The 22,780-nt window shown below is 42.0% G+C and overlaps 1 protein-coding gene and 1 long non-coding RNA gene across 4 annotated transcripts in view; one reads left to right on the forward strand and one right to left on the reverse strand.

The window, feature by feature from the left end:
* The window catches only part of VIT (vitrin), a 55,158-nt gene that overhangs the window by 31,990 nt on the left and 388 nt on the right, over positions 1-22,780 (reverse strand). For 2 of the 3 annotated variants that reach the window (XM_013170623.3, XM_013170608.3), the window contains exons 2-5: positions 6,834-6,903; positions 4,957-5,022; positions 4,276-4,432; positions 1,764-1,897 (exon numbers count right to left, since the gene is read on the reverse strand). In XM_013170623.3, the coding sequence (XP_013026077.2) occupies positions 1,764-1,897; positions 4,276-4,432; positions 4,957-5,022; positions 6,834-6,864 (388 nt within the window). In that variant the 5' untranslated portion in view covers positions 6,865-6,903. Of the gene's footprint in view, positions 1-1,763; positions 1,898-4,275; positions 4,433-4,956; positions 5,023-6,833; positions 6,904-18,216; positions 18,421-22,780 lie in introns of all 3 variants that reach the window. The other variant, XM_066993907.1, reaches the window with a different exon arrangement.
* On the forward strand, positions 1,834-22,740 carry LOC106029357 (uncharacterized). Its single transcript, XR_010830230.1, has 4 exons — positions 1,834-1,972; positions 18,314-18,444; positions 19,173-19,255; positions 20,416-22,740. It is a non-coding gene; the product is annotated as an uncharacterized lncRNA (long non-coding RNA).

The following is a 22,780-nucleotide window of genomic DNA, read 5'->3' on the forward strand; positions in this document are numbered from 1 at the left end:
TAATGCCTTAGGTGACTTGTATTTTATTGGAGAATGTTTTATGCAGCTCTGTGTTTTTATGACTCATAATTGTAAAAAAAAAAAAAAAAAAAAGAAAGCAAACCAAACAAAAACAGAAACACTATTCTTCTCTTTTTGAGAATGAGATCTGACTGCATGCAGCCTTGGGCTGCATGAATAGCACAACCTTCCTGGGGTTTTAGGCTTCTGAATTTCTCTCTGAAATTCAACAATTCCCACATTTTCATCAGGTATAGTAAGAATTTCTTTCTTATTTGTATATAAAATGTGACATGAGACAGGCTATATTATGTTACATTTACACTTGTGCTAGTTTATAAACTAGTAGTTCTACTTACATCAGAGGGACCACTCAGCATGCGTAAAATTAAGTGTATGAAAGACAAATCTCACCATGCCTATATCAATATCCAGATTTTTCATCATCTCCTCTTCTGTGTACTTGTGACTTTCTCTTCTATAATCTTTCATAGTTAATTCATTAATTAATTAAGAACAAAGTTTTTGTTACTACAAATCAAAAATTCCTACAGTTTTATAGGATAAGTGAGCAGCTGCTGAGGTAAGAAGTTCTTATTTCTCATTTATGTACCAGAACTACAATGTGCTGTTTGTTGCGAAAAAAAAACCAGCAACAAGTACAAGTAGCAATTCAGCTATTCCAGGAAATCCATACTCATCCAAAATAAATCCTTCTCAATTTGGTGTACCCATGGTAAAATTCTGTAAAAGTGCATCCAAATATATTAATGCAAACTCCAGATGGCAATTCATTTTGGTCAGCTTCTAAAACCTCTGTTGCTGTCCACAAATTTTCACATGAAAAGAATATTTCTTTATTTTTAGAGGCTGTTCAGTTGCTTGAGCTGTTGATTTTTCCAAAACAGATGAAGTTAACTAACATCAGTTGGTCACGCCTATCCCAAAACTACAGATGTGTGGACCAGCAAGAACTTACACATTGTATGGATGCAGCAAGAAATTAGATTTAGAAATTGTATATAAATTGTGAATTTCATCAGTGAATCCAAGTGAGCTGCTGTATATACAATGGACAGAAAAAGGAATTAGCATTAAATTGGGATGGATTTCCCTGCACTGGGTAGATAGCAACACTTTTTGGCTCACAGAGGTAGGAGATTTTCATAACTTATTTGGGATACACCAATAGCATTTTTTAATATAGGGTTTTGTATAAATACATTACAGCTATATATGGTTTGAGATGGCTTGGCAGTTTTTATTTTAAAGGTATATATTGATAAACTATACATGTTTAATTTTAATGAGGAACTCGGAGAACCTGGGCCATTGTGTCCAACAGCTGCAGTGAAAATGTATTGCTTTGCTTATCAAGGAAACGCTCACAACTCAGAGTAAAACAGACAACAAGGCTTCTCTGCAAAGCCTGAACGGCAGCACAGGAACAAGTTGTTTCAGAAGACACAGGTGCAGATGCAGACTGAGGGGGCCAAAAGGCCACTTAAGTTTGCTTAGCAGCAATACTTGTCAGGGTGGAGAGCAAGTGCGTTAGGGAGATCTTCCCACCGGTACCAAGGCTCAGATTTTAAGCATCAAGAGCAGGAGCTGGGCTGCCCTTGGGCAGTCAATCCAGACTGTCTGTTCCTCTGGCAGACCTGCAGAGGGCTGAGCCCCGTGCACTTCTGGTGAGGTGTATTTCTCCTTGCTGGCTCTATAGGAAGCCCAGGATAAGAACTAACTGAGGTGCTCCGGCGCAGTACCTGAGACGAGGAAGGACTCCCTCCAGCGTGGCAGTGACAGGGATCGGACTCCATTGGAGAAGCTCCCCCGGTAACCGGCGTGGCCAGCCACTTTCTGAACCAGGATCTTCCCGCCTGTGTTGTCAATGATACCACTGCAAGGGGAAAACACAGTAGCTGAAGGAGGAAACTCTCCCCAGAAACATAGAGACCATTCAGCAGTGCAAGAGGTAGGAAGCATTTGCTTTCATCTTTAAGCCAGGATTTACAGTAGAGCTATGAAGCCACTGCTAAGTCTGCCACAGAGAAAAAATTGTACTTCAACACAGAGAAGAGCAGTTTGCTACACAGTGCCATCGGGCTCTGTTTGCTCTTCCCATAGATCTATGTGTTCTGTGTTTAAGGCTGACTGGTTTAAGGACAAGTTAAAAAGCCTTTGTTAAAATTCCTACAAGCTAGGCTGCATGATTGAAGATATGCGATGTACTCACAGGAGTTTTAGGGCCAGCCATGCAACAGAAATAATTTAGACAAACACAAGGCAAACCTGCCACTCGCTTGCCTTTTTCTTTCCTGAAAACCAATGTTTTCTTTGATTTTCAGTATGCATTACCACAGAAAACTAAGCCTGGTTCTGGCCTCAGCCCAGAGTAAAGTGAACAAAATATTACTGCAAAAAGCTGTAGAAAACCTGACCATCTCCTTGTCTGGTGCACATTAAATGGTGTTTGACATTTGATGTAATCTTTTTCTTAGGACAAACAGAAAACCTTCACTGTATGCAACCTGCTGTGGCATTATTAGGACAGTACAAAAAATGGGAAGTGATTGCTACTATAAAGGGCTGGTATAATTGACAGTAACTGCACAGTGCATGTCAATTAGTAATGGGCAGCCAGCAGTGGTGAAGAATATGTTACTGCCTTAGCTGTCTCTGATGATTGCGAGAAGCTGATGGTATAATAACCATAAGGAAAGGAAATTCACTGTCTGTAGAAATGCAACGTGAGTTAATGAAGCCAAACCTAGCTGGCAAATGAGGAAAACTGAAAGCCTCACTCCAATAACACAGGGAGCCAGCATTTGAGCTGTGGCAGAAATTGCATTCACCGTCAGCGTTTCGTAACTTCCCACTGGGACAAGCCCTGCTTGCAGTGACGCACACGGTTTCCAACGTGCATCCGCAGGAAGAATTTGACAGGTGAAAGCCGGTCCCTTGAGAGCCATCTCCCAGCAAGGGGATGAGCAGGGCAGCTGCAGCCAGGAGATGGCAGCGCTGCGCGCACCGGCACCTCCGCCGGTGTAGTGCGAGGGCACACGGAGAGATGCGGCTTCGTGGTGGGCTCTCATCCACAGCATCTTTCGTTGGTCCTCTGTGCAGCAAGGGCTTCACTGTCTCCTCGTAGGCATCGCCCCTTATAGCAGAACTTTTGTCTTACAGGTTCAAGTAAAAGTTCACAGCAGACCGCCTTAGTTAAGGAAACGAAATACTTTGCATCTTCTTATTGATTTAGAGATGCTTTCCCATGGCAATCAAAAGCTTTGCAGTAACACAGTTTTTCATCTCAGCAGGTCATACTGGAGTAGGCTGTTACAAGGACAGAGCAATTCATGGGCTGGGACTGAGAAAGGAAGGAAGGCAGAGAAGTTCCCACTGGTGGTGCAGCTGGTGTCGCCTAAGATTCATGAACAATTTTCTTTTCTCAGTGCTGCTACAGTTCCCTAATGCAATATTAAGGGAATTTGTTTTCAAATACAGTACAAAGTCCCCAAGTCTTAACTATTCAAGCTTACTCAGGTTCCCAGGTATTTCTCAGAACTGAAAGCATTATGATAACTCTGAATGAAGCCAAGATGTCGATCAGACTCTACAAGTTCTTCCTGCATTTTCAGCTGAATGCATCCTGCTTTTGCATCCTGCCTGCAATTATGGTGTGTTTTGGTTGTGAAGTTGTTCTCCATTAATCTGCACACTTTTGCATGGCAAATTAAATTTAGTATAATTTGTACTATAAAATCTGTATTATGCATTTCCTTATCCAGTATTTCCTTCTGTGGCAGAAAAGCAAATTACTCAGCCTCTGACATCAAGGACAGCTAAATTCAAATCTAGAGAACCAAAACCAGTCCCAGAAGTATGTGAGTTGTATGTATTCATTGCCAGTGATAAGTCTACTTTTTTCTAAAGCTTTATTAGTAGCAGCAGCAGCTCCATCCTACTTGAATAATAATAGTATAATAGTCATTTGCTATGCTTGAATGGCAGATCTGAAAAAACTCAAAACATTTCTCCTAAGGTTGAAAAACACTTTCAGACATGACTGATTTCTGTAGGAATAGAGGATTGACAGCACTTCATAAGACTGGATCCGTATTATCACGTGTGGTCTTTCTCACGTGCTTTTCACTAGAACAGCAGCCTGCAATCAAAGCTACAAGGCACTGGGAACTTTAAAGGACCTGAAAGGCCAAGAGCTCCCCACACTGAGATGATGATTCTCTCAGGGTGCCTGGCTTCTTTAAACCCACTCACCTGTGAATTGCAGCACCGCACACACTGGAAAAAGAAGCATAGATGTCTGTGCCGTACACACGGTATTTTACATCTTGACATCCAGGAGGGCATTTTGCAATGAATTCAGGATTGATTATCTTCCCTGCCTTGGCATCACAGTCGATCTGGGGTATGTCTGTGAGGACAAAATCTTGGTAAAGTCAAACTGAATGTTTTCATAGATGAATTATCTTGTCATGAAAATAATGAGTAACTGAGTGACAGGGATGACTTCCTCTTATGCACTTATACCAATGCTTTTTTGACACAAGAGATGTCGATGTCTATGTCTTCTGTATCTACAATATAACACATAACAACCCCTGTGCCAAGGGTTGTGGCTGTAAGTGAGGGTGAACTGAAGAAGCCTGCGGATATTTCTGATCTTCAGAGTTCGTTTCTCCAAAGTAAGTGCGTATGGTACCTGGGGACCTATGAAGATACATTTTAATAGTGAAATACACAATATCCTCTTTACAAATGTACAGTAGCACACATTTCAGTGATTTGACTTCAGTAGAATTTGTTAGTTAATATATATTCCTATTGACTCTGCAAAGAATTGTGAAGAGTTACTGGAATATGACTTCACTTTGGACATGTTTATGCATCAGTCTTGCCTGCAGTAAAGCAGCTAGGCACACTAATGGGACCACTTACATAGCTTAGCCTTTTTAATCTTCTTTGTAGCTTCCTTGGCTGCATATGTACATGTAAGAAATACACCTAGAACAAAGAAAACGTAGTATCAGAAAAAAGGAACTACCAGCATCAGTCACCAGGAGCTCCTGTGCACGGGATTTCCCAGTTTTCAATCAACTTGTTAAAAAAAAATAAAATTAAATGGGAATATTTTAAGCCACAGTTAGGTTTCCACTTGTTGGTTAACTTTTCAGTCAAGATGGCATCTACCGTGGGGGAGCTTTTTGAAAGGGATTCAACATGAATTGATCACACATTAATCTGTGGAACTCACTGTCAAAATATGCCATTAAGTCCATCCATTTCCAGAAAATCACAAAAAGCCTAAGTATTTCCAAGAGCAGTAGAAACTCATTGCAATTGGTGTGTAGAGATACCAGTGAAACAACATGCTCTGTGCATAAAACAGCTAGGAAGTTAGGGAGAGAAAGATACATTTTAATAGCCCATGCAGGGATGGTATGCTATAAGAGCGTGTTGTGGCATTTCACTCAGTGGTGGTAGTGGATATGGGATACCAGGAGCATCATGAAATGTATGAGATTCCAGTGTGTCATGTCCAATGCCCTCTCCCAGCAAGGACACTGCTTTCCTTAAGTAAGTAGAATTGTGATTTGAAAAGTGTGATGGTAGAAGAGACATACAGTTATGTTAAAAAATACATCACTATATATGTATGCTGCTTAGCTGGCTGGGTTTACTTGCTGTTTGATGTACAAACAGTTCTGTGTGCTTACTTTATAAGCACTAAGCTGTGGGTAATAACTGTTACAAATGTCTTGGCCTTCTATTCACCTTCTTTTCTGAGCTTTTAGAGTGAAATAAAACACTCTGTGAAGTGTTGACTCAGCAACAGCAATGTTTCTGCTTCTCTCTCTCTGTCTATCTTTTTTTAATATAATCTTCTCCCCCTAGACTGGTTGCAAGTGTTTGCAGACAGTAACTCTTAGAACCTGCTCAAAAGTAAAAACAGTCTCACAGTTTCTGAAGTTACAGCATATAGATGCAGTATTGGGACTTTTTGACACTGGTAAAGTTGTGCGAAGAGAAATTGTACTTAGAAAAAAAATAGAAGCAATGGAAAAGAAAGTGCAAAGTCCCAGCTGCACACTGTGTTAGGGCATCATTTAATGTGGAGGAAGATAGTCTTCATAGTAAAGACAAAAGAACAACATAGATAATTATGAAGTTAAACTAAACATGGATATCCTGCCAGGCTGGAGGATGTCAGCTAGATGGAGCATAGCCTGGGAATATTGCAATTAATGTCATACAGCACCATTAGGCTACATGATGGCTGTAGCGCCATCAAAGGGTGATAAGTACACTACACAAAGCAACTATGCCCGATCAACCAGGTTGTTCATGTAAGACCTATTGCAAATTCTGGAGTCTCTACACATTCCCAGAAAGCATGATCTCATCTGACATCCAGAGGAAAGAAAATAGGATACATTTATAAACATTTTCCTTTGTCACCTTCTTGGCCATAGAAAGCTGTGTGTTCTCAGAGAAAGGTAAACTGGGGATGCTCCCACAGTACGAAATAGCTGATTTTTCTTTATAGGGAATCTTTAAGTTACAGATATTTTTCAGCACTAGTGATACCATCTGATGTGGACTGTGTGCAGCCATGTGCTTCGAGATCTCTGCAAATAATTAATATTATTTCTATGCAAAAGTTTGGAAGTTTGGGTAGCCTATTTCTGAAAAGCTGTGTCAAGGCTTACTCTACCTTCCACAGAGAGCTTCATCAGCAGTGGAGTCACTGGTCAGCCAGGACAGGGGTGTACAAATCCACAAACTACTAATTGTAGCACATCAACTGTACTTACCAAAGAAGATCACAACGACTGAGGCCTTCATGGTGATTAAAGCAAAGTCTGGATGTGTCGGTAAGGAGCACTGAAATGGAAAAAAAAGAGTACATCAGGCTGTATTTAGAGTTATGACAGATGATACTGGAAAGGTGGGGGAAGAGCAACTGTGCATCATTCTTCAACATTTCACAGTCCTCATGTACTGTGCTCTTTTCTCCTGAGCTGTCTGCTTTGATGTCCCCTGAGGAGATGATGTTTGGTCTGTGGAACAACCATGGACTAATTTTTTTCCTTCTGTCCAAGTTTTGCCTTTTTCCTCAGTGAAACCAAGATTTCATTCCTTATACTTATTTCTGAAGCCAGTGGTAGCAGAGGACATGACAGATATGGACATGCTCTTGCAGCCGTTCAAGTTAATTTGCTAGTTTTCTAGGGAGTATTCTCAGACTTGTACTGTCTGCATGTCCAATTGCACCCCATAATTTCACAAATGTAAGGAGAACATAAATTTCCTTACTCTTGAAGCAAGTTGTGCAAAGTATCTTGTAATCACATCATTGATTTTGAGCCAAGCCAAATTACTGGTTTAATTCCTTTCCTTATTGTGTGTGTGTGAGAACATGCCTGAGAATGAGAAGACTCTCAGAACATCTGGACAACATTTTTCTCTGGGTCTACGTATGTGGTTCCTGATGTCTGCCATTCCTGAAGCTCTTGTCCAGACTACAAGACTACAGGCTTATCACAGATATACTCCTTTTCCTGAGCATCACCTTCCATGTTGCTTTTGTGGTCACTTTTCCCCTCTGTAACATCTGGGAGATGTTATATGGGGGAATATTTTTATTTTTATTTTTATTCGCATTCATTTATTCACATGCCCTCTGTTTCTTTGAATTTGAAAGAGTTACAAGTGGGCTGAATGAGTAGTGATTGAGCGGTCAGTGGATAGAAGTTTAGCATGACAATGAAAACACAAAAATTTGTATTTTTAAACCATCTTTCTAATGAGTTACGGAGCTTGAGACGTGAAGCTTTTCATCTCTAGCAAATTAGGAGACACTACTTTAAACAAGGCATAGGAGGAAACAAAAAGAAGAGGAAATCCTCACAATGTATGAGGATTAATTCCTCACCTTTAGTAGCAAATGTTCATTATATTATGATTGCTGGGGAAATCATGGGTTGGATGCTTGTAATTAACATCAGTCATTAAAATACCACAAAATGCCTAACAAACATTAGAGAGTGGGAAAATATTTGTGTGTTGTAGAGGAAAAACTCAAGGAGCAAAATGAAAGGAAATTGATTACATGCTTTCAAATGGCAAGCTTTGCACTGAAGTCAAAATTAGCTTGCTATCAAAGAAAGTATAGAAAGCACTAAAGCTGGAAACGGTTAGGGAAAACAAGTTGTCTGCCTCCTGGAAAACATAGCAGTGACATATTCCACTTAGAAATTTGTGTACTCAGAGCTGGGCTTCTCCCACCTCAGGAAGGAAAAGTAGAATGACAAGACAGATATGGGGCAGAGGGAAAAAATCTGCAATCTTTCCTCAAAGTCAGTGTTTCCACATTTTTTATTTTAATTGCTCTTCTTTTTCAAGAAAACCACATGTTTCTTGAGTGAGAAAGATGAAAATAGTATGCCAGATTAAACTGAGTTCATCCAGTTGTGGGCCTATATAATTTATAACTGTTTTTATACAAGCCAGCTGCACCTCCAATTTCTGCTTCTGTATTATGGTCAGGGAACTCAAAATGCCAGCAACTATGGTAACAGTATCGCTTGGAAATAAGTATTTTGTACTACACCTTTCCTTATTGTTGTGGTTTAACCTGGCTGGCAGCTAAACACCACACAGCCGTTCGTTCACCCTCCCCCCTCCCTCTCTGGGATGGGGGAGAGAAACGGGAAAGTGAAGCCTGTGAGTTGAGATAAAGACAGTTTATTAAGACAGGAAAATAATAATAACAATAATAATAATAATAGTGATAATGGTAATAGTATTAACAATAATAATGTGTAAGAAAACAAGTGATGCACAATGCAATTGCTCACCACCTGCTGACCGATGCCCAGCCTATTCCCGAGCAGCCGGCCCCCCCACCCCGGCCAGCCACCCCTATATATTGTTTAGCATGACGTCAGATGGTATGGAATACCCCTTTGGCCAGTTTGGGTCAGCTGTCCTGGGTCTGTCCCCTCCCAGCTCCTGCTGCACCCCCAGCCTGCTCGCTGGCAGGACAGAGCAAGAAGCCGAAAAGTCCTTGGCCTGGTGTAAACACTGCTCTGCAACAATTAAAACATCAGCATGTTATCAGCGCTCTTCTCATCCTAATCCAAAACATAGCACCCTACCAGCTACTATGAGCTACTTAACTCTGTCCTAACTGGAACCAGGACACTTATCAATCTCAGTAAAACAATCTTCCTGCCAACTGCTAAGGTGGAGAGAAGCAGAATTTGTCTAGAAGCCACCAAGCTGAATCCCGGGGCATGGAAAGCTGCTCAACATGGGGCTGTGTCCTTCTCAGAACAGTGGACATCATAGTCAGGGGTAACCCCAGGCTGTCCAAGCAGTAGCAGCAAGACCTCGTCAGTTCTCACTTGATTGAGTTCAGCTCAGTCCCAGCAATAGGAGATGAAGACTGAGGGAGCTGCTGGCCACTTGCAGAAACACCATGCCCTTTAAAGGCTGTACTGGTGCTGACTGGGCATTCCCCAAATCTATAGTGAGTAAAATCAGTAGTGGCATCTTTACTTAAAGTCAGAGATAGCTGTGAGATTTAGTCTTGACAGTATTTGGCTCAGCGCTGAGGCACTTTCATCTCCAGTTTAACTAGAGTAGAAGAGGGATGGGATAGTAAAGGATACATGTGAAAGCTGCCTCACGGGTGGATTGCTGTGTGCCTTGCTGTGGACAGAGTCCAATACTGCCTGACTTTTCCCATCTCACAAAATGTATTAACCACCAGTGCTGCACAAGAGCTCTTGTTAATTTCCAGAGGCCCTGCTGTCCCCATGCCCGACCATCCCAAGGCCAGCTGCTCCGGGTACCATCCCAGCCCTCCTGGGTGGCACTGAAGTACTATGAATGTCCGGTAGAAAGAGGCCAAGAAATCTAAAACGAATTCATATATAAAGTCTATCAGGAGGCAAATGAGTTCAGCAGACCCCTTAGCCTTCAATAACATGTATTTTACCAACAGGAAAGTTAATAGAAGCATTTAGGCAAGGCTGTTCGATTTACCTGACAGATTTGCTGTCATAGCTACTCTCAAAAGCATGCTACTGGGGACTGTACTGTTGCTGGTGCAGCTTTTACTGGCATCCTGATGGAAATAAATTTTAATAAAGAAACTTATTTTTCCAACTATATTAATTTCTATGTTAGGCATTGGTATACCAGGAAAAATGCACAGATATCCTATAGGTAGTATGAGATCTCCTATATGGTGGGCTAGCATGGCATCCGCTACTTTCAAAATCTTAAAAGGAACAAAAGTCTAGAATAAAATGGTGTTTTTTTCTTTCTCTGGGAAGAAAAGAGAAACTAGGGCTCTGATCCTCCAAATGGACCTGTGTGTATGACTGGCCCTCTAGTCACTGTAAATTCAATGGCAGCTTTGGGGATGTTTTATCTGCAGATTGAGAATGCCATTTTGCTATTAAACAAAAAGCTATTGTCCCTTTCTTACTTTACAAAATTAATAGATCCCATTAAAGCAAAAACTGAAGTTTCTGCTTTGGGTTAGTCTATAGTATGAGTTTTGCTGAGATTTCTCCTTTTATCTACCATTGTAAGTCTCAGTACTGTGTTTAATTTTTTTTTTACCCTAGATTTTTTTTCTTGGGAACCTAATATCACCACTTCATGCATGCAGCTATCAACTTGTCTGTGAAAGACAGAGGTTTACACACCAAAGTCATTAAATATTTCGGTTTTATTTCAATAACCATACAAAAAACCCCTAATTCGCCTGATTTTCCGTGTTTTCTGCTAAAGTAGGATGTGCTTCGTGTAGGGCTGGTATTGATCCTCCCCTTTGATCCCAGATCTTATTTTTGTTTTGAAGATTATTCAAACCTCATGCCTTTCAAACACCTATTATATGCAATCTGATCCCACCTCTGAGAAATAACCGATCAAAGTCCTCCACTGATGTTACCACAAACTCACCATCAAGTGGCCACATGAATTTACAGCTCAGCCTTCTGCAGTTCTTTTCCTGACTTCCTGCTATTAACACCTGGTTAAACCACCTGTTCTTCAGAAGTGTGATGCAAGGGGCCACATGGAGGCGTAAGAAAATAACCCACATTGCAATCAACTTTAAAAAAGCCAAAATGAGAAATCTTATGTACAAGAGGAGTGTGTTTGCTATGTTTCCATAACTGAAAAATGATACCAAAATTTCACATGGTCTTTCTCTCATGGGTTTTGTATTCCTCCTTTCCACTTATAGCATCTCTGTACTACAGTTCAGGGTACTCAGTTCAGAGTAAAGAGCCATTTAAAACATGATGCATTTAAAATATTTTTAATACTAATCTGTGTGGTTTTATTACTAATGCATTAATAAAAATGTGATTACTATACATTTTTCAGGCATTTCTGAAGGATAATTACTCAGCCTGCACAGGAGCATGCTGTGTCCTACTCATTAATTTCTAGCTGGGAAAATGCAATTGGGATATTTTTTAAAAAGCCAAGAGTGAGAGGATATACCAATGGTTGGTTAATAGCAAGGTCTTTCCTAATGCCTGGATTCCCAGTCAGGTTCTGAGAGTTTTCACTGAGGGAAGTGTGTTTTCTTCAGACTTTTTTTTTAGTGGAAAGTAAAGCCAAAAACACGTTCTTCCAGCTGTCTTGGACTATATGTTCTTCCCTATATTTTCTTACTGTGAGAAGCTCCCATGGGCTGGGTTTCCTTGTCTTTGCATCCTGGTGTCTGTGGGGCCATGCCTGACTCATTGCCCTCCAGCAGCCCAGTCTCCTGCCCCTGCTGGGGGACTGGCCATGAGGAGCCAAGGAGCCCCATCCACAGCAGGAGTCCCCTCTGGGGTTGGGCACACAGCCCCATCACCACACAGGCCCCTCAGCAAATTGGGCCCACTCAGGTCCCTACCCACAATTGTTTTTTAGTGGTTATTGTTTATTATGGGTGGTTCCTTCTTCACTTTCTCTCTTGCGCTCCTCAGAGGGAAGAGAAAGTAGCAGGCCTAAAACATGAGGTAAGTCTGCAGCAAAGTTTGGAAAGGGACAACTTACCCCCAACCTGAACTTGGCATCTTATACCTGAGCTATGCTATCCCTGGTGTAAATTGGATTTTACATAATTTTAGTTTTCCAGCCTCATGAAATTCCTGTCATAACACACAAAATGGGAAAAAGAAAAAAAAGTTATAATGTCCAGTGCCCTGGTTATGTTTGCTATGTCTATGAAGCTATGAAGGAGCTGTGGCTCCTTTCACTCCCAGCAATGGGATGCTAAGGCATCTTTTGAGTTTGCGTCTCATTAGTAAACCAGAATAATGGATGATATTTTGGAAGCCCTGATTCACTGGCATCTTCTGTTCCTTTTCTGTAACACTCTTCATGAACTGAGAGATAATGCCAGCTATGCTTACCAGATTTCCATTAATTATTTGCAGTCCTAGTCAGTCAACTAGTGACCATTCAGTATTAAATCTCCCAAACTTTATGCTGGATCTTTTTTTTAATCCTAATACATTTCCTCGTCTGTATCCTTCTGAGCGCCATAACAGATGCTATTACTATACCAGGAAAGCAGTGTGTATGCATTAAATGCTGCTTAAATCCACGTTAAGTCAAGCACAAATGCAGTAAAAAGCATCTCCTTCAGTGTTTCCAAGTGTAAGCCCCATCCTAACATTTTGAAATCAAATTTCTATTTGAAAGAATGTTGATTCCTTTTTCCTGTACTAAAAATACTTTAGAAAGCTCGAATGCCAGTGAAAAGACAGAGTTAGCAAACCATTCTTTTAGGACATAAAGTCAGATTTTTATACCTTTTATTAGCAGCTTGAGTCTTATAAAGTTCTCTGAGAGAGCCGCTACATGAAAGAACCTCTACAAACAAACAGATGGTTTAGATCTGTATAAACTGTAACTGTATGGAAAACTATACTTTTGCTGATGGAAGTGCAGGTTTTAAGTAAGTCCTTGATGTTTTGTGTAAGGCATTGCTGTCCATTACATGTGCAAACAGAAATTCTTTGCTGGTGCCACATGCTTTGACTCTGCAGGCGTAAGCAGTTTATTTCCTGTAATCTCCTGTGCTGCAGAAATTAATTTCTGTACTCCCTTTGTACCACAATAAAGCATGCTATTGTTCTCCTTCTCAAGAGGTTATAATGCAGCAGCAACACTGGCACTGTTAAAAAAACAGAAGTGGACTTTGTTTGAAAGCTATTTGAGCAAGTAGTTTGGAGTTAACAACACCATCTTAGAGCACTGTGGGTTGAGTTAGATATGTGCTCCTTACAGGAAAATCAAGTGGGTTTGGTGTAGGTGTGAGAACAGCAGTTCAGATAAACAAGCTTATCATCATCTTTGCAGATAAAAGATTTTAGACTTTTTTTCCTATTGTTTCTTTTTTAAAATGTTTCACTCTTTCTTTGTTTCATGCTCATATTCTGTCCCCATAGTACACTACCTTGCTCACCATTATAATAGCTGCGCATTTTGGTGCACAGTAGGTAATAGGGCTAATACCTGTCACATGCAATTTAGTTTCCTCTCTGTTCTCCTCAAAGGGAAGGAATGCTGCTCACTCAGTGCATTGATTTGCTCTGAAAGTCTACACATAAAAAAAGTCCGAATGGTAGTTTATTTTAAAAAGGCAGGTAGTGAGTTCTGCTGAGCCAGAAAAGCAGTGTTGATAACTGTATTTCATTCCAGAAGCTTAGATTGTCCTGCAGGTGTCCTAGGTCAGGACGCTGGGTACCAGAAGTAAGACTCAAAATGCTAGCTTGTAAGCATGAGCTCATTTGCATGAGATGCTGGACTTTTGTCTTTGAATGGTCTGAAATAAAATATATTCATCCAGGGATTTAAAAATATCATAGAACCCATTACCTTCTGCTATAAAAAAAATGAGGGAAAGCTCAACTCTTTTCTTTCATATATGAAGGAAATTGCAAGGAACTTGCTATACTTGAAGCAAGAGAAAGCTAGTATCTGCACTAGCACCATCTGCAAGGATAGGACATTTCATACCTTATCAGATCAAAGAGAAGAAAACAAACAAATTGCCCACACTGTTTGTGGGAAGTGTCAGTAAGAAACTCAGAGTCTCCTGTACCATGTGCATAATTAAACCTTCTTCAGCTTTCAGAGGAGCTTGGGCTTTGGCTGCAAACAGGAGTCTTGGCCAAACAGCAGGAAGAGCCGAAAGGGAGCCCTGTCCCAGCTGGGGGCAGGTGCCTGTGTGGAAATAGGACTGAGAACCCAAAATTGCCTCCTGGAGGCGGTACTCAGATTCACTTTGCTAAGTTATCCAGTGCCTCAGAAAGAGCTGATGAGGAAACACAGGCTTTTATGTCTGCAGGTGTTTCCACGGTGCTGGAGGAATTGGAAGAAATAATAGATGTTGCACATGAGGCAATTGTGCGTGTGATAAAATGAACAACCAGACCTCTGCTGGATGAGTTTCTGAGCCTGTGCACAACTTGCACTTTTGCCTCAAAGTGTCTTTGTGTAACATGCACAGCTAGCATTAAGATTATAGGCAGGACTATTCATTTTGAATAAAAAGCCTTTACCACCTGAGCAGTAGCCACAGGCTTCTTGTCATCTCTTTCCAGTGGCCACACGAATCCCACACTGGTCCGCAGCTGTCCTCCCACCCGTGGGTTGTCACACCCTCAACAGCAGGCTGGTGGTTGCTGCTGTTCCTGCGTAGCATTTTAAGCCCTTTGCTTCAGAGATGGGAGCTGAGGGCTTAGACACTGCTCTGCTGCCCGAAGATGTGCTGCTTCCCACCGTGTTGTTATACAGAGGTAGCTGTCAGCTCTGTTTCTCAAAGAAATTCAGCTGACTGGCTCGTAGTATGGGTGTCAGCATGTGGTAGCTGTGCTCAGGTTGGGCTGTTTAGCCTATTGAGTGATCTGTGACTGTGAAGAGAGTTAATGTGTGTTTTTTTTTTTTTTTTAAGTGGGGTTGTGAGGGTGCTGAGGATGCCTGGGCACATTCTCCTCGCTCTGATGAAACTTGACCACTACATGGTCAAGTTCATAAGAGCTGAGAAGATGCCAAAGGAGCCTTGCTCTGTGGTTTGGACATAGATGGGGAGGAGGTTGTAGGGTCCTGGGACCCTCCCTGGGTTTCAGGGGTCCTGATGCTACCTCAGTTGCACTTGGAGCACACAAGTTCTTTTTTTATTATTATTATTCCAGAGCCACTTTAAGAAATGTTTACATGTGGATTTTCAAGAAGAATTTAGTCCAAAATAGCCCCAGTCAGGTAGGTAGAATGACGATGCTATACCCAGCAATTTAGAGCTGAATAAAAACACCCAAGCAGCCCTGTGCTTCTCATTTTATATTCATGCAGTGCCCTGAAATTAAACCAACATAAGGCTGAAGTAACAGTGACAAATGGTTTCTCTGCTTTCCACAGAGCTCGTTTAGATGAAGGTAATTTATTTAAAACTATAGTGTGATTTAACTTGCCAGACCTTTCTGAGGGCCTAAATAAAACTGCAATGATTATACTTTCTCATCTGTCTCACAGAGATAACCACCAATTATGCTGGCCTGATCTGTTCCTCCCAGCAGAGGAAGAAATACAGTTAGGATATGTCACCCACTCACAGAGAAAATACAGTTTGGAGTATCCGGATGACTATATCTGTGAGGGTCATTGCACCGCGCTTTCCTGTTTTCTTTTTACATTTAATAATGTATTATTTTATGTTACGTTTTTTCATTTCGATGCACAGCTTTTATGGCTCACTGGGAATCGCTGTTAGCTCCGACCTGTGAAGCCCTGTCCAGACAACTACCTTCTGTCTGTCCATCCCCCACAGCTCTCGTATCTCGTGTATCTCCTCCCCTTGCTCCCAGGCTTGAGCCCTGCTCTGTCTGTGCACTGGAACTTGCTCGCTGCTGAGGGCAACCTCTTTCCCTTTCCTAATTTAATTACTTCTCCCTAATACCAGCCAGGTCCCAGCTGGGTACCATCAGTCCTGGCATTGCCATGTTCCCAAGAAACCGAGAGCAAATGTGTGACATGAAGGGAATGGGAATATCTGCAATCCAGCAGTGCCTGAGGGCTCTGTTAGTTAGGGAGAGTAAGATTCATGGCCACATTTCTTTCACTTTTTATAAAAGGCATTGTTTCTATTTTCAACAAAACACCCAGTTCTGAGAAGCCGAAGTGACTTTTGAAAGCGCAATATGTGGCTTCTCAGTTTGGATGCACAATAAGCAAGCGCTGAATAACCATGCTATTGTGCTGCCTGCAAGCTAAGAATTATTGTAGTGTGTCAGAATTCCCCTGAAGGTACATATTTGGCCTAAAAGTGAAGAATTTGTGTAAAAGGCACTGAATAAACTGCACATCACTCTGGGGATGGTTTGGGGAATTTTTGTAGCATGTTCAGACACAGCTTGACACTTTTTTGTTTGGTAGAAATTTAGACGCAGAAATTTAGAGAAACTTTAGGATGTGTATGCTCTGCTTATTAAAGCTACATGTATCCCTTTACTGCAAAAGTGAATTTTATCTCCAGATTGAAAGCAAACCCAGTCCTTAAGCATGCTGATAAACTTATACATCATCTCACAGAAAAACAGAATGGAAGCTGTATCAATTCAGTATGTCCTGCACTCAGCACTACTGATGCCTCATGCCAAAGCCACGGACTGGTTGGATAAGGATTCATAAAACATATGCAATTAAAAAAACTATCTGGAGCTCTCCTGGCATGTGGCACTGGTTTTAGATAAGGCAGTAAGTGGTTGAATTGATCAATGTCTAGTAATGGTGACTTGATTAAGGAAATATCGTACACAAAATATCTTCAGCAAATCAGGAAGGGCTATCACTAGACGTGGCTGTTGTGGGGAGCCTGTTGAAAACAGTGGTCCTGTGAATATCGTTTCTGCTTTTTAATGATTGCAGAAGATATCTTGGGACTCCATGCTGCTTTTGAGATGAAAGCGAGCTACAGGTTTGCATGGGTGCCAGCATTATAAATGAGGATGTTAGGGGTTTCTGAAGAGGCACTGCTGGTCAGAGACTTGACATCGTGCAGGCCAAGCTGTGCAGCCCTACGTTATGCATGTTGGCAGCCCTTGGCAGATGGCAGGAGTGGGCTCTCTAGCACATGGGGCATGCAGACAACATGACAGGTGGTTATGCTTCCAAAACTGTATCCCTTATGTGTATGAGTGCCCTGGAGGCAGATAAAGAGCTCGAGAAGGTGGTGGCATGGAACATGGCATCTAGAGCCTGGCCACGGATACTGCAACAGTGTAGGTGCAGCCAGAAATTTTTGAGAAATACATCTGAGGGCCAGGCTGATACTGATTTAATAATTTTGCCCATTAGAAGGTTTTAAAACTTGCTGTTTTGGCATAGAGTTGAATCACAGGATTCTGTTTCTGACAACCCAAGATCAAAAAGGAAAACTGTGTTAATCACATGGATTGGGAGCAATCAGGTAATCAAGAGCAGGAACATGTAATTTAGGGTCAAAGGTCTGTTTTAAAAACCGAACAAAGCCTGCAGACCTCAATACTGCGTAATCTACTTCCATGCTCAGGAATTTTGTTCTGAACTATGGTTTGAAGAGACTACCGTATGAACTTCTAGTTATTGCCTAACATGTATTTCTTTAGATGCACAAATTTTGCCATTGAGAATCGAAGATGTAGACCACTGAAGCCTGAGATCCTACATCCCAGATCACCACATATTTTGAGAGGCAGTTTGGTAGAATGACTGCCCTCAGAGTAGGGTGAGAGAACATCTGCCTGACCTGGCCATGGTGCTTACCCCATGCTTGAGGAAAATGACAGGTGCTTACTTTCGTTCCTGGCAGATTCATGTGTGCATGTGTGGTACCTATATTTGACCTCAGAAGCAGTTCCGTTTGCACCAAATTGTTTCATAGCAATTACTCTAAACTTCTATAACCTCTTCCCTCCCTTGTCTGGACACTCCTTCTCTCAATTTAACCTCATCTCCTATCAGACTCTCTCCCTTCGTACCCTCCATGTCCGAACTCTTCTTCCACCAAGCCTGGGAGAACAAAATGCTGGCGTGCTGCAGATGCATTGCCAGAGAGGTGAGCAAGGTGGGCTCCTATCGCCCTAAGCTGGCTGGTAGTGGTGCCAACAGCCGCCGGAGTCGCGGATCCCTTACCCTTGTGTAACTCTGACTCGCTGGAGGTGACCAGGGCCAGGATACACAGCGCTGCTGCCAGCTTTCCTCTGTCTCACCCTTCTTCTACTGACTCCAGGGTAAGCTGCATATTTGGTGAAAAGAGAAAGAATGGAGCCTTCTGAATCCTTAAGGGAACCTGGCAGAGAGATCCAGAGGTACAGACGTGGCCGCATTCAAACTTCCCTGTAAACAAGTGATTTTGGAGAGGTAAAAATTTCCACAGTTTTATGTACAAGCCTGGAGGCACTGGAAATCCCCAATGCATCCTGGTGGGGACATTAAAGGATTGTGTGAAGCTACACAAAGATCATTCAGAATTTTACCAGAAATTTTGGCTCATGTAAAACCGTCACTTGGCAATTATGCATTTTTTCATAGGAAACCAGCTGCCAGCTGAGAAACTGTTGGCTGCTGTGTTACATGCATTGCATTTACAAAGCTATTTTATAAGGTGACAGGCCAAAACACAGTTTCCAAATGCAGTTTGCATCTTCAAAGTATTTTTTATATCTGTATCTACGGGATGTCCTGTAGAATGAGATACATTAAGGATAACTGACATAGATAGAGCTAGCTTTTAATGTGCTACTGAACTCTTAATGCACCCTGCTGCTCTGGAGATAGCGCAGAGGTAGGATGGGCTTAATGGTTACTAGAAAGCCAGTTCAGTCAGGACAGTAAGGCTTGGGAGGTTAAGACCCACTTAAATCTAGATGATTTGAATGAAGCAAGGATGGTTATAAATATTCTTCTGAATCCAAATGTGTTCCCAGTTTGGAGGATGAGCTATAGGTTTGGGTGCTTTGCTTCAATGGTGAAAGCAAAATCTGCAGATGATGTTATTATTCTAATTAAAATGCAGCTTCAACTTAAAACGCTGGTTCCAACTCATTGGGAAGTCTTGTTTCTGACCAACACTTCCTGGCTTTTTCCAGGGCTCATTTGCTGAAAAAATGACCCAGCCATGTCCTTGCTGCCGGGGAGAGCAGAGACGCCAGCTCAGAGAAGGTGGCAAGAGGTAAGGTGAGCAGGCCGTGGGCAGAGGGAGCGGGCAGCTCTGCTGCTCTGCTGGCAGGGCACCCAGCAGGGGATGTGGCAGCAGCCCTCAGACACCACAAAATGTGCAGCTGCCCCAGCACAGAGCTTGGTGCTGAATGTTTGCAGAGCCCTGAGCCAACACTCAGGTAGCTAAACCATGAGTGCCGCCGTCGTGACTGCCCACTTCTGATTCATCCCCCTGTCTGCAAGGGTCAGACACAGCCGCAGTTTGCAGTCACTGCTGGTGGGTGTAGCTACCCCCATAGATGCCTTAGGAGCCTACACCATGTCAGAAGTCTCCCCAGGGTGCCTGTGGGTAAAATCTCATCTGCAATACACACTGCCGTGTTACCCACCGCAAGCCCCTTCACACCCCGCTTTTTGCCACTGCAGGGCATTACAGGGAGTCTGCAAGAAGCATCCTTACTGCTCCCTTCCACGGTGCTTGCAGCCACACGTGCAGCCCTGTTGGGCTGGGGGCTAAAAGAGTTCACCCACAAGATGCAGGCTGTCATGAGCCAGACGGTCAGAGTTCAATTTACTGATGTAGATGCAACCGAAACAGCCACAGGTTTTCTGGGCACTTCTGCACCGCTCTGCCATCTTCAGTGACATGGGGAGGCTGCACTGCCTGCGCAGCATTCACCCAAGTTTTCCAAGTGTGAAATGTGCAATAAATAAAGGAATCAGGATGCAAAAGAACGGCATCTGCTCCAAGACAGTTAGAGAGGCTCTTTTACAGGCGAATGAACCACCAATTTGTAGTAAGACATTGTTTTCTAAACATAGCATAAAAACTGTTATCTTGCTTGGCTGGTCATTAGAAGGGAGATAATTATAGTCTCTGTGTGACAATCGGGCCCTGAACAGTGGCTGCATTGTCCCACACCCCAGCTGAATCCCCCAGCACAGGCACCCAAGGCCAACAGCACAGGAACAACGTGCTCCTTGTGCCCAGGCAAGTTCAAAAAAGTGATTGAAATGCTTAAGGAGGTGCTAAGCACCTATCTCTCCCTGTGGGCCTTAAAAACTACTCCAGGCGGGGGAAAAAAACAAACAAACAAACAAACAAAAAAAAAAAAACCACTTTAGTTTTGCATTTATTTCTGTTTTGTTCTGTGTTTCTGTTTTCCAACCCAGATCAGTGAGCCCTGAATGTGATGTGACTCTGCAGCACGTCAGCGGAGTCGTGGTGGACCCAGAGCTTCAGGAGGCCAGAACATCTCCCGGGGCTCTCAGGAAACCCCGGACCACCCGTCCAGAAAATATAGTGCCTCCCCACGCCACTGCAGTGGGCCAACACACACCTCGCTGATCCAGCATCTGCCCATCCCAGTCCCAAAATCTCTGGTGTGGGGATTTGGTGACTTTGTGTGCCAGGGCATTGTTTTTCTGTGCATTTAGCCTCAAGATGCCGGAGAAGGAATACAGTCACAGTTGTGGATAGTAAGCTGAACTAGCCATTTTATTGCTCAGTTCATTTGGCTGTCCTAAATGTCTTACCTATCATCAGTTAGGAGCAGAGATGTGAGCATGTGTGTCCTAGGTCTTGAGTTAGTATGTAAGTTACTGGGCAGTATTTTCTTTCTAAGCCTCTATTTGTGGCTCTGGGGTGAATAGGAAAAAATTAAATTTCTCCAGACAGACTAGCTACAGTCAAGTCCTTGATGCCACTGTTACATAAACTTCAGGTTTATATTTAGCAGTGTTTTCTAAAAAGCAATGGCCAGAAATAGCAAATAATTCTGTTCTTTCACCTGAAGTAATCAGACTCTTTTCTCATCTTCTGTGTTTACACTGTGTCTCACCCAGTCTTCTTTCAGAAATACTCAAATTAATCAAGTTTAACTAAAGGGAATGTTAAAAACTAATTTCCTACTAAATTCCTACTACTTTTGTGAAAGTAAGTGGCTGGGTGAAGGGGTAAATGCTAGTGTTTGTTAATGCTCCCACTAAATGAGAGACTTCAGTAGGAACTCGTTCTTTATTAGGCATCGGAGAATCCACAGAGTCTCATTCTTGCATCCCAAGTGTGAGGAAACAGTTTCCTTGATGGTGTTGGTTGTAAAACTACTTAGTTCAATCAGCAGTGGTAAGTCTTGTGCAAGAACACTGCCAAAGAAGAAAGTGTCTTACAGAAAGTAGCGAGCAAGTTAAGAACATGAAATTCCTGCTACAGGCAAAAGCACAATGCAATATTCAGTTATATTGGTAAGACATAAAGGTTTCTTTCCTTTTTTTTTTTTTTTCTTTTCACTCCAATTAATTAAATACTTCTATGCCTTGAATAACAGAAAGACAGGAGGCTTTTTCTGACACCCCAGAGAGAACAACCCCAGCAACTCAAAGCACTAGATAAAATATGGAAGGAAAATAAGTCTGTTTGTAGTAAGATACCAATTCAATATTCAGAAACTAATGTGCACGTGCAATCTTTTTTGCACGTGCACATTATTTTTCCTTGAGCTCTGCGTTTCCTAAAGAGACCAGTCTTATAGTAATCACTTTAATTCAAGTGATAATCTGAGCAAGGACTGAAGGATGTGGTACTACAGATACAGCAAAAAGCCAGTCTTTGAGCAGTCATGCAAGGTGGTTTTATCTTTAACATGCCTGTAGTAAAACACAAGCCATAAACATATATGACTCCATTGCTATTCTCAGTCAAATAGATCTTCTAAACCATCTAAACTGAAGAAACTTTTTCTCTGTGTGTGCTTGCTTGGTTTTGGTCTTCTGTTTAAATTTTGGAGGGTTTAGAGGAAAAGGAGGATCTGCCTCTGCAATTTGTAACTCCTGTTTTGCTCTGGATGTGGTGTAGTTCCCATAAACTCTAGAAACAAAATATCAAGTAGGGTTGAAAGTTTGCTTGGGGCATTTGGTTCATGTTTGTACTAGTCTGACAGAAATCACATTTTGAAGAGACTTATCGAGACTCTAATCTCTCCACAGAGAGCTGAACGGCTGTGGCAGGCTTGACAATGCTATTCATTTTTGGAGCCTCACCAGCAAAACAAGCGCTCGGCACAAAGGGGTATATAGAGTCTAGGCTACTGTACTGCTCATGCATCTGTACTTATCTGACTAGCAAAGGAGACTATGCTGTATAGGTCATATCAGTGGAATAACACTATTTTCTGTTCTGTGTCCTGTAGATTAGTGTTCCCCAGAGTCATGTATTGCGAATTAATGATACGATGCATACCTCCCCATTGATCAAAGAGGTGAAGAAAAAGTCTTGAAAGCAAAACTACTTTAAACACAGGGAACAAGTCATATTACATCTCACACGCTGTTTGAATCCTTGGCATATATATGTCTATTGACTTGTGACTAATATACACCATGCTTTATGAAAGAGTTAAGCCCTTGCTATTCAGGCAGTGAGCATATGTGTCCACTTTAACAGTAGGGGCTTAATGCTTTTATAAAAACTTAATAAAGTCTATATAAAGTACAGTTTCATTTTACATCTATGTCTTAATCTCCTTAAGTCTTTGATCTT

Source organism: Anser cygnoides, chromosome 3 (assembly GCF_040182565.1).
Source record: "Anser cygnoides isolate HZ-2024a breed goose chromosome 3, Taihu_goose_T2T_genome, whole genome shotgun sequence".
NCBI classification, from domain to species: domain Eukaryota; kingdom Metazoa; phylum Chordata; class Aves; order Anseriformes; family Anatidae; genus Anser; species Anser cygnoides.